Source organism: Eubalaena glacialis, chromosome 3 (genome assembly GCF_028564815.1).
Source record: "Eubalaena glacialis isolate mEubGla1 chromosome 3, mEubGla1.1.hap2.+ XY, whole genome shotgun sequence".
Lineage (NCBI taxonomy): Eukaryota > Metazoa > Chordata > Mammalia > Artiodactyla > Balaenidae > Eubalaena > Eubalaena glacialis.
The window spans coordinates 49505730-49523436 of NC_083718.1; the positions used below are offsets into that span (position 1 = coordinate 49505730).

Below are 17707 nucleotides of genomic sequence, written 5' to 3' on the forward strand. Positions count from 1 at the left end.
GATGACAATAATAAATGGGCTTGGGACTTCCCTGGTGGTGCAGTGGTTAAGAATCTGCCTGCCAATGCAGGGGACATGGGTAAGAGCCCTGGTCCGGGAAGATCCCACATGCCACGGAGCAACTAAGCCCGTGTGCCACAACTTCTCAAGCCCGCATGCCTAAAGCCTATGCTCTGCAACAAGAGAAACCACCGCAATGAGAAGCCCGAGCACGGCAAGGAAGAGTAGCCCCCCCTCGCCGCAACCAGAGAAAGCCCGCTTGCAGCAACGAAGACCCAACACAGACAAAAATAAAATAAATAAAAAATAAATACATTAAAAAAAAAAAAAAAAGAATCTGCCTGCCAATTCAGGGGACTAAGTTTCGAGCCCTGGCCTGGGAAGATCCCACATACCGTGGAGCAACTAAGCCCATGTGCCACGACTACTGAGCCTGTGCTCTAGAGCCCGTGAGCCACAACTACTGAGCCTGCAATGCCACAACTACTGAAGCCCACCTGCCTAGAGCCCATGCTCTGCAACAAGAGAAGCCACCACAATGAGAAGCCTGCGCACTGCAATGACGAGTAGCCCCCGCTCACCGCAACTAGAGAAAGCCTGCATGCAGCAACGAAGACCCAATGCATCCAGATATTAATTAATTTATAAAATGCTGAAAATAAATGAATGAATAAATGAATAAATAAATAAATGGGCCTCACTCAGTGCATATCATGTGGCAGGTCCTAATCTAAGGGCTTTCCATTCATTGATACATTGAAGTCCTCTGAAGGCAGTAAGTACTAGTACTGCATTCTCCATACTATACAGATGGGGAAACTGAGGCAAGGAGTGCCTCAGTAATTTGTCAAGACTACATGTTAGTGAGTAGCCGAGGCAGGCTTTGAAACCAATTAGTCAGATTCCAGGCCTGTGCATTTACCATGAGAGTGAACTTCAGGTCCACCGAAAATAGCCCTAACTACCACATTAGAGTCTTGCAACATCCTCATGTAAAAAAAAAAAAGGCTGAGGCTGAACTCGGGCAGCCAGTTAACAACTGCTTCGTAAAGACTCCTGAGCAAAAGTGGGTTTGGATTTTTTGTTTTGTTTTGTTTTTTTATTATTTTTGGCTGCGTTGGGTCTTTGTTGCTGTGCGTGGGCTTTCTCTAGTTGTCTAGGCGTGAGGGCTTCAGTAGTTGTGGCTTGCGGGCTCTAGAGCTCAAGCTCAGTAGTTGTGGTGCACGGGCTTAGCTGCTCCGCGGCATGGGGGATCTTCCCAGACCAGGGCACGAACCCGTGTCCCCTGCATTGGCAGTGGGTTCGGATTTAATGATAAAGACAGATATCTTATTCCTGAGAGTGGAATCACCCTTCGTCAAGAGTCTGCATCCTTAATTCTAGGCACAGTCCCACTTTTTTAGTTAAGTGAACTGGCGGGGCTCTTCAGTTTCCTTTTGTATCAAGTGGGGATTATAACTGCTCGTGAAAAGGCCTTATAAACTGTAAAGTGTGAGTCTGTGCTTTTGATGCCAACTAACAATTCAGGGGCAAAGGAAACAGCCACATTTAAGGCTCCAGGTGCAGAAGGTAGGTACTGCGCTTCTCTGTAGAGAGCTGGGGCCTAAATGAGGTCTAAGCACCAGACAGGTATGGCCAGGTGTGCACTGCAGGTGGCTGCTACCAGGTAGGTGCTGCTAGGTAAGGGCTACCTGGCAGGTGCTGATGGCAAAACAGGTCCTTTCTGCCACATCAGCCAGGATTCCAGGAAGAGGACATTGTTTTGAATTTCTGAATTCTTTGACGTCATTCATGAGAAAATAACTCTGAGGAGAAGTGCTATGGGTACAGAAACCCTCCCACCTTCTCTCTTGTGGCTGAGTCACTTTTTTAGAACTTCCCCCAGCAGAGAACAAGCCTTGCCCACAGCTCCAGTCCTCTGTGCCTTCCGCTGGATGGTACCAGGACACTGGGAGGCACCCAGCAGCATCTCTGCTGCCTTCTCCAGGGCCAAATTCAGTCTCATTTTCTGCCTGAGGAAGGGTTCCAGGCAGCTACAGAGAAGACCAGGCACCTAGAGGGCCAAGGGAGCAATTGAAGGAAACCAACCCTCAAGACATAAAACTGAAGTGACACCACCGAGGGCCCTGCCAGCATGTCCCCGTCGATGGCATCTGAGAACTTGGAGGGTCCCTCATCTTGCAGTCAGGCTGCCTTGTAGCAATAAGTGACAGATGGTCCTACTTTTCGGCTTACCTCTGTATATAATATTAAAAGAACAGGCTCATGGTACCGTTGGCAAGGGAAGGAAAAACAGCACTTGGATTTTTCTTTCTTTAAATATAGAAAGTATAGCGCATTTCGAGACTTGCTGTCATAGAAAATTTTTCCAAACAGAAATTCAGACTGACTCTACCTCAGCTAGATTAAATTCTGCATCACGTGGCATTCCAGTGTGGTCTGTTTTGAGGTGGGCAAGGGGCCAAAGTGAAGAGGCTGGGCCAGTCTACTCCTATTTACAACTCACACTCAACTGCTAATTACACCTGGCATCTTTCTAAGTGCTTTCTGTGGTTTGATCCTCCACACAACTCTGCGTGGTGGATACCATTATTATCTCTATACTGTAGACAAGGGAACTCAGGCACTGATGAGGTTCCTTGTCAAAGACAACACAGGAAGTGGGGAAGCTGGAAGAAACCCAGCTGGTAGGAGGGAACTCACAATCACTGCCTTACGTGCTCACGGTTTGGGCCTGTCTCCTCTTTCCTGTCAAAGTGATAAGCACCTATCAGAATGGCCCAGGAGCGATCTAAAAGCAGAAAATGAAACTAAGATACTGTGAGACCTTCTCTGAGTCAGACACTGGCCTAAGCACTTTCCCTTCGGAAGTGTGAGATGGAAACTCAGGGCCAAGGTGGGCTGACTTCTATCATTTCATTAGCCCCACGTGCACTAAAAGCCTTTAAGACCTTTCTGAGGCTCAGCTCAAGACCTTGTGGAATCTTCAAAGACTAAACCCAGGGCCAGGTTCCTCACTCATCTTGACTTCAATATTTTTCAGCTTTTATGACTGTGACCCAGCTCTATCACACACCCATCAAACACTTCTCTTTTAAGGTTCTTTACCAACTCACTGAAAAAAAAAAAAAGGAGGGGGGGAGGGGAAGATGTCCTCTCTGACCTTTGGGAAATAACTTCAGAAGTCAAAAGAAGCTTCTGGAGGCCAGCAGGAAAGCTACAGGGGAGGCAGCTAAAGACTTCCACTAATTAGCATTGAGAGGTGAGCAAGTTAAGAGTCTGCTCTACCTCCTCTGCCAGGCTGGCTCCCAATCTCTGTCTCGCTCGTTGTCTGTGCTCTCCACCTGCGTGCACCTCCCACCTGGAGAGTCAAAGCAGAAAATGAGGGCTGCTGCCTCAGCCGAACCCCCTTCCTCTTCGATTCAATAATAAGTAAACTTCAAAACTGAAACTTGAAAGGGAAGGAAACTGTCAACGCCAACACTACCTTCTAGTGACTTAAACTAGCACTATCCAATAGAAATGTAATGTGAGTTATGTAAGTACTTGAAACATTTCCAGCAGCGACATTAAATAAGTAAAAAGAAACCAGGGAAATTAATTTTGATAATATACTTTATTTAACTCAATATATCCAAAATATTATCCTTTCAACAGGTAATCAATAGAAAATTAGTGAACTATTTTATACGTTTTTATCATAGTAAGTCCTCAAAATCGCGTGTGTAATTCACAATTACAGCATATCTCAATTAGGATTAGCCTTATTTTCACATGCTTAATAGTCACACGTGGCCAGTGGCTACTGTACTGGATGGCACAGAGTTAAACATTATACTCTCTGCTACTATCTCACAAACACAAACACAGATTAATTCATCTTTAATTAATCTTCACTTTACACAACCAGAAATTATTACAGGAAGAAACAGTGAATTATTACTTTGCTTCCAACTGCTTTGAATTTCTGTATAAATCTATTTTCTTATTTAATCTTCACCATAACCTGTGAAGTTGGTCCCTATAGTATTTTTTTTTTCCTATAGTATTTTAGATGGGTAACAGATTGGCATAATCTGATCACCATCACACACACACACACACACACACACACACACACACCGTTATATGTTCTCAATTTATGTAGCCAAGGACGAGATCAGAACTGAAGCCACACAGCAATATAGAGCCCAAGTGAAAAGAAAGCAGCCAAATTCTTGCTTTACCGCTGCTCTTTTATACACCATCATTCCAGAAGAATTTACTCTAATAATCTAAGCACTTCCACTTAAGGGGACACATACAAACAAGAGGACCGTCTTGGGGCTTCCCTGGTGGCACAGCGGTTGAGAATCTGCTTGCCAATGCAGGGGACACGGGTTCGAGCCCTGGTCCGGGAAGATCCCACATGCCGCAGAGCAACTGGGCCCGTGAGCCACAACTACTGAGCTTGCGCGTCTGGAGCCTGTGCTCCGCAACAAGAGAGGCCGCGACACTGAGAGGCCCGCGCACCGCGATGAAGAGTGGCCCCTGCTTGCCGCAACTAGAGAAAGCCCTAGCACAGAAACGAAGACCCAACACAGCCAAAAATAAATTAAAAAAAAAAAAAAGTTCTAAAAAAAAAAAAAGATGGAGGGAAATTTAAAAAAAAAAAAAAAGAGGACCGTCTTGGTCCTTAGTCAGCCAAGGCCACCTCATCATAGGGGAGCTGGCATGGTTAGGCCCTGGCTCCTGGAAGCCTGCGTCCTCTCAAGGTCAAACAGTCCCTTCCTCCAGGGGCTTTCTGCAGCTCATAAGACAGAGGACACACACACACACAAATAATGAGATTAAACACATAAGCAAATAAACCAAATACATAAGTATGTAAAAATGTACTCTGGGATGGCAGGAAAGAGATTCTTTCTGAAGGTATTAGGAAAGCTTTATGCAAGTTTGGGAAAAGAGCAGGATTTAAAGAGATGAAAGTAGGAGAAAGGGCCCATGCCAAGCAGAGGTCACGGTGTATTTGACCTGGAGGACACAGGCATGCAAAGTGGTCACAGGGTGAGCTGTCCCTCTGGCTGAAGAACAGGGAAACATGAGGGACAGAGTATGAAACAAGGCTGCCAAGGTGGGTAAGAGGGTAAGAGCCATCGTCAGAGGTCTTGAATGTTCACTAAGGATTTAGGATTTTACTATCTAAGAACTGAGTGCAGGAGAATTAACATGGACAAAGGAGTACTTTAGAAAAACTTGCTACCATCTGCAAAGGGTGCAAAAAAATTGAGAGTTAAAAACAAAAGCAAAGAAGCAAACAAACAACAAAGAGGGCTAATGGAGCATCAGTTCAGAGGACACTGCGCTATTCTGGGTTATGGGCTATATAACAACCTAAACTATGCTGGTGGTAGGAAAAGTGATGCTAGGAGAGAGTGAGATTCACAGGTCTGGGAACTGGAAAAGACAAAGGCCTCAAGTTTAAAGCCTTTGCAAGATTAAAGCCTACATTACTGGAAGAATGATGGTGACCTTCACGCAAATAGGAAAGTCAATATAACTGAAGAGTTTCCCCCCTTGGGGATGGGCTGCAGAAGAGATAATGATCTCAGGTTTGATATGAAAATTTCCCTAATAAGGCCTGAATCTGTTCTGTGCACCTACTTTAATAGTCTAAGTGAATGATGGTTGAAAGAAATCCAATAAGCACCTGGCTTTTCTTAGGACTTGCCTTACGAGTTCCTGATAACTTGAGCCTGTTGGTCACTTACTTTATGCAAGCTGGTCTTGGCAATCTGCTCAGTTGTCCTCTGAATGACCTCAGCAGATCTGCTGATCACTCTTCACATCTGCCCTAACCACTGAGGGAAGGAAAAATTCCAATCTGGAGATGGAGCTTTCTGGCCCGGCTTTTACTTCTGAAAGGGCCACAGAAATGAGACACAACTTTAGATCTGAAACTTTTTATGCTTCTATACTTAAAGTGAAAGAAAGTCTACAGGTGAACGTCAGTGATAAAGTTCCTTGTCAATGATCTCCTGAAGTCTATGAAATCTAGGAGTCAAGATGCCCATCTGTCAGTTAATCCTCAGTGGTGGAATATTCTATAGCAATTCTGTCCCACACATTTGGAGTGGTGGGTCTCTGATACCGAGCAGGGCCCTGGGCTGGGGCTCCTGGGCACAAAGCCTTTCTGTGTCCCCCATTTCTTTGATTACAGGAAGGAGCCTTCATTCAGCCTCCATGACCTTCCCTGAGTCCCAGTGGGCAGATTCAAGCAGTTGTTAATTAGGGAAGGGAGGGGATGCGAGACCAGGGAGAAACAAACAGTCAAGAGAAACAACAGTGCAGCCTTGGGGCAAGGTCCTGGTTCCCCACCAAGGGATACAAACAACAATATCTTTGAGCTGTTTTGCAGATACTGAAACTCCTTCCAGGTGGGAGAAGTTAATGACGGTACGCTACCCACAAGCATGTAGACCCCAGACCAGCTGGAACCTGAAGGTTGATGATGCTGACTCCTACTTACCTCACCACCAACCCATCAGAAGAATGTCCACAAGCTCATCATGCCCTCTTTGAACCATTACAATAAAACTTCTCACTATCTTCTCCAAGTGCGGACACATAGTTTTTCGAGGCAGGAGCCTGCTGTGTCCCCCTTTGCCTGGCAAAGTAATAAAGCTATCCTTTTCTACTTCACCCAAAAATATGTCTCTGAGATTCAATTCAGCACCGGTGTACAGGGAAGCTGAGCTTTCGGCACCATCTCCTAAATAACCAAAATATCACAGAGACCAAAATGCTTCATATAAATGGAAATTACTATTTGTAAAAACACACTGCTTATCAACGCTCCCCAGCATGTCCTTAGAAGCTATGAAATTAAATTAACACTTTTAGGAAAAGGATCGAATGTGTGTGTGTACACACACTCAGAGACATATATTTCAGAGCTGTCCCCGAATGTGCCACCTTTCACAGACTTGGTCAACTCTTCAACAACATGTGGTTAATAACATCTTTCAAGCATTAAGCTTTTAAAAAGTGAATGAGGCCATTTTATTCGGTGGAAAAGAGAGGCGTGATTTAGAAAGCAGAATACAACTGTCCAGGTTGGAATACAATCCAGTCATGAGTTCTCATTGCCTCTGTCAATGGGTGTGGTAACCCATCTCCAAAGACAGCTCCCAACAGGTCTTCCCCTCCCTATAGGCACACACTCAATAGATGGAGAGCCTTTGTGCTCCCCTGACTCTGGGTTGGTCTTGTGACTTGCTTTGCTCAACAGAACACGGCACAAACAACATTCTTGTACTTTCAAACCCAGGTCTTAAGAGGCCTGGAAGCTTCTACTTCCTCTCTTGGAAGCTAGCTGTCACATGAAAATTTGACTACCCAGATGGAAAGAGAGGTCTGAAGCCATCATGGTCAGTCGAGCCCAGCTGAGCTCCCAGCTGAATGCAGCTGCATGGCTGAGCCCAGGCAAAAAAAAAAAAAAAAAAACAGCAGATGAACCCTAGTCACCCCACAGAATTGGGAAAAATAATAAATCAGTGCTGCTAAGTTTGGAGTCCTTTGCTATGTGATAATAGATCACTGAAACAATGGGTGACAAAAGATATCAAATGGCTAAAAGTGAGCCAGATCTACCATTCATCTGTGACCATCTGTGATTCTATTGGGATTTTGTAGACTTCTGCTTGCAAACTAATTCAAGTGGAGAAACAGATAGGACCTTCTCTTGTCATATTCAAAGTCTAGCATTCAGTAACATCTAGGATACTGGTACTGATGTTTACAATGGATTCTGACAATTCTACTCCCAGAACCCTGTAGGGCTAGGAAAACTCTCCCTTGACTGGTACATGAAGCTCTCCCCCTCCCTGTATTCCTGCTTTATGTAACACAATGCCACAAACCTGCGAATGCTGATGTAAGAAAGAGTAAGTAACAAGATGATGAATGCTGGAGTGAATGAAACTTCAGTGTGAGTACCAGGAGGATGAAGAGAAGCTGGCAGAGGCCTTGAGTGTACTTTATGGCATGGAGCCACACAGACAGCAATGACTGGGCAGGCATGGGGTAGGCTGAATTATTAGCCCCAATTCTTGACCCTTCTCTACATCCATACCCTTGCCATGAATGTGCTGTGGTCAGATGGACTTCTCTGCCCCTTGTCTTTGAGCCTGTTCATGTGACTTGATTTGGCTAGTAAAATGTGGGTGCAAGTGACAGTGTGCCAGGTCTAAGCCTAAGCTTAAGAGGCATCATGTATATCACTTGTACTTTTACCCTTTTGCAAAAGAAGAGCATACCCCCCTTGGCTCACTGGTCCCAGGAGGAAGCTGAGAGAGACATGGAGCAGAGCCACTCCAGCTGACCAAGCAACTCGTGACCAAGAAAGACATGATTATTGCTGAATGCCACTAAGATCTTGAGGCTGTCTATTACCCAGCAATAGTTGACTAATACAAGGCTCCTTTATTAGATGCTAACATTCGCAAACTACACATAGTACTTTAGAACAACAGAAAGTCTTCTTAGCTATAAAAGTTGTAACCATATTAGCAAATGAATGGTTAGATGGTCTCATTGCCAAGCAAAATATTAATACAATATACTGAATATCACTAAATTTTTGCTCTTACAAATGTAAGGTTACCTTTCTACAGATTGTAATTTGGTATTCCACATTCTCCATAATTTAACCCTAACTTAGTTTTGTACCCAACTCCCTCTCACTTATATTTTATATTCCATTCGAACTGGATTACTTGTAATTCTTGAATATGGGTCACATCACGTCTAGCCTTTCCTCATCTAGTTCCTTCCTACACCCTTCATCCGACAGGTTTAGATTCTCCAGTCCTTTAGGGCCAGGGTCAGCTGTCACCTCTATAAGAAATCTGCTCTGATCCCACCTTTTAAGGCAGTCTCTCAACCCTCTGACTCTTATCATGATGTGTATGTCTTTTCCTTTTCTGGTATTTGGCTTATTCTGCCTCATAACACTTCTTCATCCTCTTACGAAGTCCTAGAAAGCAAGGTTTATCTCTGTATCCTGCATGGCATTTAGCAAATGGCCTGACACATCGTGTACCGGCCAGTCAATACTTTTTCGCATTAAAGAATGAGTGACGGATGGGAGGCAGCAGGAAATGACATTGAGAAAGAAACGTGGACTTTGGAGTCTGAGACATCTGATTCTATCACTTAGTAGCTGAGTAACTTTGGACCAGTTAGTCACACTGTGCTCTAGCTTCCAAATCTGTAAAATTAAGATGGCACAGATTTCACAGGATTGTTGTGAAAATTCAACATGAAAATGAATGTAAATGCTTCTCAGTGTCTGACATATGGTGAAGGCTCCATAAGTGGTAGCTCTAATTACAAAAATGACAATGACACAGAACCTCACATAGAAGTTAATTTAAACAAATTCCTGATATTAGATTATTTCTTCTTAAAAGTTAAGTGTTTGAGAGTAACAGTAATGACTCTAGTTCCCATTAGTTGTCTTCCCAGAAGGTGTGGTTTCAAAGAGCTGGATTCTACTTTATTAAGACGCTCATATGTCACTCTTCTCCACAGTTCTTGTTTCTATCGGTAGTGACCACTAGAAGCAAATTTGTTCCAGGCAACAAATACATCTCCTTAAAACAAACCAAAATGAAATCTTCCTCCCTCCATATACATGAGCCCACTTGTAACAGAGCATTACCCCTTCCACGTTGTTCCCAATTCTTCCCCAGGGGACTGAAACAACCATTGCAACGGATCAAAAGCTAGAGGTTGAAACGCAGTGGAATTCCTTGACAGAGACTGAATAGTGCAACTTGAGTTGTTTACATGTAAACATCATTGCAATGAGGTTCTTTATCGAATAAGAGATATAGAGGTGCTTTTATGAATAAAAGTACCATGAAAATGTCAAGTCTTGGGTATTGTTGTTAAAATAATTAGCAAAAACTGCTTCATCTGCCTGGACTAACTGGAATTTTCTACAAACCCATAGCCACCCTGCATCAGGGTAATCATTGATCTTCCAAAGGACAAACTCAAGATTAGGCAAACTCAAAAGGCTGTAAGTGGCCAGGCATGGAACGTCAGTGAGTGAACTGGGCTTGATGTGCGTTCACGGGGAGGGCTCAGCCGTTTACCGGAGGCCATACTCTGACTGAACCGGCAACTGCTACCCCATTCCACCAACTGTTGCCTCAGGAAATGGAAAATCAGTGTTGTCAGACCTTCTCAAGAAATTTGGGGTTTTGTGTGAAACATCCTGATTTTTAAAGGTCGCCTTGCTTTTTTATTTTAAAATTCTCTGGGGGCCAAAGAAAATATATTTGTAAACCAGATGTGGCCATGGGTTGGCAGTTTGTGACCTCTGCACTAGATAGTCTCAAGTCACTATGAATCATCACAGGATGGTTAAAAGATGATTTCTAAGTTCACTGTAATTGTGTTTTTGAAACCGAGAATTTCTAATTCACAGAAAGAGTAATTCCTTATAAACTTATAATAAACTCCAAAAAACACGTCATTCCCTCCATTATAAATCCTTGCCCGCTTTTGGACCTCCATGTGTTCAGCCCTACAGTTCTGGACCGGGACACCCTGTGGCCGCTGTCCCATGCACCTGTTTATGTCCTACTAGTTCTTCAAAGCTTGATTTAAGTGTGAGCTCTGCATAAAACCTCCATGATCCTCCTCAAAGTCTTCTAGGTATAAATTATGATGAAAACTGTCTAATGTAAAAGATCTGCCTTGATTTTTATCATCTCTCATCAGCCCTCTACCCACACACCCCCATCACCCCTGCACCCCGCCCCGCCCCTCAGCAAACAGAACACAGGAACACTGCAATTGTTCACGTGAAAGGCCTGGATGGAGGGGCCAAGGATGAAATTCAACGGCACTTACCACCAAACACGTCTCCATTCTGGTAGTTCTTCCCTTTCTGGGCTTCCTCTTCATTTTGAACAGTGGCAACATGCTTCGCAGAGGCACAGCCCATAGTCTCATTCGGTCAGCTTCAGCCGGGCTGAACTGCAAAGCATCTCTACAGACACGGGGACATTTTTTTCTCTTTAGACACAAGGAAAATCCACCTTCTTGCTGAGTCGGTCAAAATGTGCGCACCTGCAAGAAGAGAGCGCTAGATCAGAATGTGGGACACGAAGCCAGTGTCTCAGTCTCCGTGGTGATTCCCGCCCGACCCCACTGGACTGGGGTGCGACCAGGCGCTGAAGAAGGAAATGCAGCACCGGTCATTCTCATCTGACCCCCGCCTGAAAAGCAAGGTCAGAAGGCCTGCGCCCTGCACAACATGTGGCTGGACTTTTTTTTTTTAATCTTTATTGGAATATAATTGCTTTACAATGTTGTGTTAGTTTCTGCTGTATGACCAAGTGAATCAACTATATGTATACACATATCCCCATATCCCCTCCCTCTTGAGCCTCCCTCCCACCCTCCTTATCCCATCCCTCTAGGTGGTCACAAAGCACCGAGCTGATCTCCCTGTGCTATGCGGCTGCTTCCCACTAGCTATCGATTTTACATTCGGTAGTGTATATATGTCCATGCCACTCTCTCACTTCGTCCCAGCTTACCCTTCCCCCTCCCCGTGTCCTCAAGTCCATTCTCTATGTCTGCATCTTTATTCCCGCCCTGCCCCTAAGTTCATTAGTACCGTTTTTTTTTAGATTCCATATATGTGCGTTAGCATACGGTATTTGTTTTTTCTCTTTCTGACTTACTTCACTCTGTATGACAGACTCTAGGTCCATCCACCTCATTACAAATAACTCAATCTCGTTCATTTTTATGGCTGAGTAATATTCCATTGTATGTATGTGCCACATCTTCTTTATCCATTCATCTGTCGATGGAAATTTAGGTTGCTTCCATGTCCTGGCTATTGTAAATAGTGTTGCAATGAAGATTGTGGTACATGTATCTTTTTTTTTTTTTACTTATTTGTTTGTTTTATATAAATTTATTTTATTTTTGGCTGCACTGGGTCTTCGTTGCTGCACACGGGTTTTCTCTAGTTGCAGCGAGCGGGGGCTACTCTTCGTTGCAGTGCGCAGACTTCTCATCGTGGTGGCTTCTCTTGTTGCGGAGCACGGGTTCTAGGCGTGCAGGCTTCAGTAGTTGTGGCACGTGGGCTCAGTAGTCGTGGCTTGCAGTCTCTAGAGCACAGGCTCAGTAGTTGTGGTGCATGGGCTTGGTTGCTCCACGGCACGTGGGATCTTCCCGGACCACGGCTCAAACCCATGTCCCCTGCATTGGCAGGCGGATTCTTAACCACTGTGCCACCAGGGAAGCCCCATCTATCTTTGTGAATTATGGTTTTCTCAGGGTATATGCCCAGTAGTGGGATTGCTGGGTCATATGGTAGCTCTATTTTTAGTTTTTTAAGGAACCTCCATACTGTTCTCCATAGTGGCTGTATCAGTTTACATTCCCACCAACAGTGCAGGAGGGTTCCCTTTTCTCCACACCCTCTCCAGCATTTATTGTTTGTAGATTTTTTGATGATGGCCATTCTGACCGGTGTAAGGTGATACCTCTTTGTAGTCTTGCTTTGCATTTCTCTAATGATTAGTGATGTTGAGCATCTTTTCATGTGTTTGTTGGCAATCTTCTACTTTGGAGAAATGTCTATTTAGGTCTTCTGCCCATTTTTGGATTGGGTTGTTTGTTCTTTTGATATTGAGCTGCATGAGCTGCTTGTATATTTTGGAGATTAATCCTTTGTCAGTTGCTTTGTTTGCAAATATTTTCTCCCATTCTGAGGGTTGTCTTTCCGTCTTGTTTATGGTTTCCTTTGCTGTGCAAAAGATTTTGTTTCATTAGGTCCCATTTGTTTATTTTTGATTTTATTTCCAATACTCTAGGAGGTGGGTCAAAAAGGATCTTGCTGTGATTTATATCTTAAGAGTGTTCTGTGGCTGGACTTCTTTTTTTAACATCTTTATTGGAGTATAATTGCTTTACAATGGTGTGTTAGTTTCTGCTTTATAACAAAGTGAATCAGCTATACATATACATACATCCCCATATCTCCTCCCTCTTGCATCTCCCTCCCACCCTCCCTATCCCACCCCTCTAGGTGGTCACAAAGCACGGAGCTGATCTCCCTGTGCTATGCGGCTACTTCCCACTAGCTAGCTATTTTACATTTGGTAGTGTATGTATGTCCATGCCACTCTCTCACTTCATCCCAGCTTCCCCTTCCCCCTCCGCATGTCCTCAAGTCCATTCTCTATGTCTGCGTCTTTATTCCTGTCCTGCCCCTAGGTTCTTCAGAACCTTTTTTTTTTTAGATTCCATATATGTGTGTTAGCATACGGTATCTGTTTTCTCTTGCTTACTTACCTCACTCTGTATGACAGACTCTAGGTGTGGCTGGACTTTTTGAGGAGCTAAAAATTTTCTATTTCTTTATTCAAATAAATATTTGAGCACTCCTACTTGCCACACACAAACTTAATGGGCTATATAGGTTTGCTAATGTTCCGGAATCTCCAAAAGCTTCAGAGGGAGGAAAGCACATTGATGAGATCCATCGAGTTCCAGAGGCTGGGAGAAGTCCTCCAACCTCCTCATCCCGTCCTGCACACAGGCCAGCTCTTCCTAGCTCCTCAATTTTGCCAGGAGGAGGTGGGTTGGAACATGGGCTAGCATTTCCAGTGGGTTCCATAAATGATTCAATATTTTATTTTACTTGAGGCGATACTGTCTGGGAAGGAAGGAGATGGGGGAAAGGACTTAAATGTACTTTTTGGCAATTTTCTGCTTAGTTAGCTGAATGCTTTAAGGACTGAGCAGATGTAGGAATATGAAGGGAAGAAAACGAGGTGGTCGTCCACCTGTTTCAGAGCCTTTATGCCTCTGTTTGACCTCTACTAAAGGCTGCAAGAGCATTTATGGATAAACCACAAAGGAGATAATCCCCTAGTTAACCGGAGTGAATTTACCTTCCCCTGCCCCACTCAAGGTCACTATCCAAATTCTCAAGGTCTGTCATGCTCAACTTGCTCATTTTTATTTATTTTATTTTTTCATCATCCTTATCAAGCCATTCCAGTCTTGGAGATGTTTACTTTGAAGCATCTACCCATGCCTTCATCTCCATCCATCCCACTGTAACACAGGCCCTTACCCCTCACACCCATGGCAGAGCAAAAGAAGCTGCCAAGCCACCCTCTTAATCTTCATCAGCACCCGTATTCCACTATTCGCCTCTCCGCCTTAGGAACAACTGATGTTTCTCAGTGTCAAGAACAGTGCTACCCAAAGGCAGCTGCAAGTTTTCTCTTCCAACAAAATTGGTGCCCCTAAGCCCTCCTTCCTAGAGCATTGACAACACCTATGGACATAGAAACTCTATCATTTAAACCACCTAATCTCAGCAAAGGGAAATTTTCAAATTAGCCCAATACTAAAAGATAATTCTAAATCAATCTAAGAAATGAACTTAGATAACACAGGTAATGATCTTAAATCAAGCCAAGCAAATACAAATTTCAACATCAACTCAATGGCTATAATACTAGCCATGTCTTTGTGTAGTTCTCCAGACTAGTTTCTATCACTGGTTATATAAAATCATTAACAGAAAGTATAGGGTTAGTTGGTAAAGTTTTACAAACAAGGATGATTTTTTTCCTAGTTAATGCTTATCACAGTTTCTCAACACTATTAGGTAACCTCAGGTTAACACATTTTCCCCTTTTTAAAGCTATATGGAAAACACACACACAACTATTCTGATGATAGTTAGCAGCAATGTCATTAAAGCTACAGTATTTCCACTGATGGTCTACTCATATTGGTCTATAGAGCTCCCGGGCCAGATGGGGGAGATGTGCTGACTTTTTTTTTTTAACCTACACAATACAGTGTATTAAGTGCCACGATAAATGATTCACAGGAATCTATGGCAATGTAGAATTCAAAGAAGCAGATTAAATGATGATTGGGAAAAGGCAGGAATTAAAAGAAGTGATATTCTGTAGGGTCTTAACGTTTGGTAGAAACTTGCCAGGCTGAAAGGACAGTACCATCATCCAGATGTAAAGAACTGCCCGAGCTAAGACACTGGAACTTAGAAGCACGTGGCGGACGTTTGTGTGTGTGTGTGTTGAGAGGGGTCAAGGTCGGGGCGAGGCAGGGAAGAGGACTGCACTGCTGATGCTTGTGAAGGCCCTGGAGGAGGCCTTGCTAACTTTATCCGACTTTAAAGATAAACTATAAAACCTCCTAAGATATAGGAAGTCCATTTGATCCAAATTTGAGCACACTTTGAGAGACATTAAATTAGTAGTGCTGAAATCCACTCTGTCGACCTACTACAGTTTTTAAAGAAACAGCACTGAAATATGAGATAAGAAGGATAGGAGACAGGAATCAGTTCTAAAGGCAGAAGGGAGAAAACTCCTCTGTAAGCAGGTGGCTGCTAAGGGTGGTTGTTGCTGCTGCTTGGCCCATCTCCCTCGTTCCCTTTCAGCATCACCACCTAAGGTGACAGGTGTGGGCTCCCAGAATGAATTCCTTACTTTTCAAAAAGGAATGTGGGAAAACAATCTCACACGTACACGGTACACCGCAGAGCAACCCGAAGTGAGAGGGGAAACCTCACCTCCCCTCCCAGACTGTTGCCACCTCCTCAGAATGAACAAAGTAAAAACAGGAAGGAGAGTGGGAAACCCTAGCAAAATCCAGAAGGACAGTAGGAATCCAGAGACAGTTTACAACCCTCCTCTCTGGGAGTCCTCTTCCTTTTCTGTTCCTCATTCCTATTTCACGCTGACAGCCTCACGATCTACCCAAGAAGTTAATGTAAGAATCTAAGACGTGAATTATTCTTTGCTATTCCTGAAAAGCACTGTGCACTGTTTCTTCTGTTTTAAAAGTTCTGTTTGTAGCAACAAATCTTACTTGAATAAAAAAAAAGTTTAAATCACATGAAAATCAAACACATTGCAGCAGGCAAACAAAAATAAAACATAAAAAAAACTTTTCAGGGCTTCCCTGGTGGCGCAGTGGTTGAGAGTCTGCCTGCCAATGCAGGGGACACGGGTTCGAGCCCTGGTCTGGGAGGATCCCACATGCCGCGGAGCAACTGGGCCCGTGAGCCACAATTACTGAGCCTGCACGTCTGGAGCTTGTGCTCCGCAACAAGAGAGGCCATGATAGTGAGAGGCCCACGCACCGCGATGAAGAGTGGCCCCCGCTTGCCACAACTAGAGAAAGCCCTCACACAGAAACGAGGACCCAACACAGCCATAAATTAAAAAAAAAAAATAAATAAATAAATAAATAAATAAATAAATAAATACTCTTTAAAAAAAAAAAAAAACTTTTCAAAGGACTTCTCTATTATTCAGGCATGGAAGTGAGAGGCATGTTAATAAGCAGATTAGACACGATTCTAATTAGACACATCCAATTCAAGTGATGACTTGAGAAGTCTTCATTTAATTATATTTTTTAGAAAGCACTATCACTCAATGTGAGGTCTCTCCAAATCACAATTAGGTGCGGGTTTTGTTTTTGAAACACACACATTATGTATTTTATAGCAGTAAGTTAATTTTAAGAATGAGGTTTTCAAGTTTTACAACTTTGACAGAAATGTATTTTAATATTTTGCCCATTTCGAAGGAGATAATTATGAAGTTATCTGAGAGGCAGAGGATCTCCAACTCTCAAAATTAACCACTGATCACTGGGGAGAAAGTCTTTTACTATGCCATCTGGATTCTGCACATAAACAATTGTCCATTCATTCATTCATTTAATAGATATTTATTGAAAACTACTAAACTGGCAGACACGTTTTTGGCAGACACTGGGTATATAGAGATAAACAGGACAAGATACAGTGTCCTCCCCAACCCCATAGAATATGAACACTCAGAGAAAGGAGGTCATGAGAAAGACCAGTTTCACAACAATGTGGTACAGCAACGGCCGGTTAAATATAGGATGACAGGGGAGTTCACCCCACAGGCACCTGATTCAGCCTCTAGATTGGGAACGTCAAGAAAGGTTTAGTTTGAGACCCGACCATAGCTGAATAAACATCATTAAAACACTTCTGAACTGCATCTCTTTTATAGCCTGATGTAATGTCAAGGTTTCATTTCTACTGAAAGTTCTCTTAATTAACCTCAATCTAACTGAGACCTCAAATTGAGGAGACCTTCAGAAATGTACCCCTAATGACTGCCACCATCATCTGCTCCAGAAAGTTTCCCTTCAGTTTCTACTATCCTTCACATAAATTCAAGCATATTTTTTTAGTTTCCATTTTTCCATTAGTTTTGCTCAGCTTTTCTCTCCCAACTCCCACATCATCTATTCATTCACCTCCCTGAAACCAGCCCACTTAGAGAGGTAACTGAGGGTGCAAATGAGCATGCAGAGACCGAAAGCACCAAGAAGATCTAAGTCTCGTTCTCACATATTGTTATTAACAGCATGCTATTTCTGAAGTCACAGATCACAGTGTGAGAATTAAACTGAAGCATCTCTTTGATGTTTGATGGAATCTTCTAATACCAAGTCCCACTGAGGATGATTTTTTAAAACTAAATAATCTATATGATAGGATCATTGGGCACCTCAAAAACATGGGCTCCAATTAATAGCCCACGGCTTTGTGTAAAAATCTCCCCAAGTGGCTATACGGCTATATTATCCTATATCA

The 17707-nt window shown here is 43.3% G+C and overlaps 1 protein-coding gene across 2 annotated transcripts in view; it reads right to left on the bottom strand.

Moving 5' to 3' along the window:
* C3H1orf21 (chromosome 3 C1orf21 homolog) overlaps positions 1–17707 on the bottom strand; it is a 221140-nt gene that overhangs the window by 129522 nt on the left and 73911 nt on the right. For both annotated transcript variants that reach the window (XM_061185628.1, XM_061185629.1), the window contains one exon: positions 10906–11124. In XM_061185628.1, coding sequence (XP_061041611.1) covers positions 10906–10999 — 94 coding nt within the window. In that variant the 5' untranslated portion in view covers positions 11000–11124. The remainder of the gene's footprint in view (positions 1–10905; positions 11125–17707) is intronic.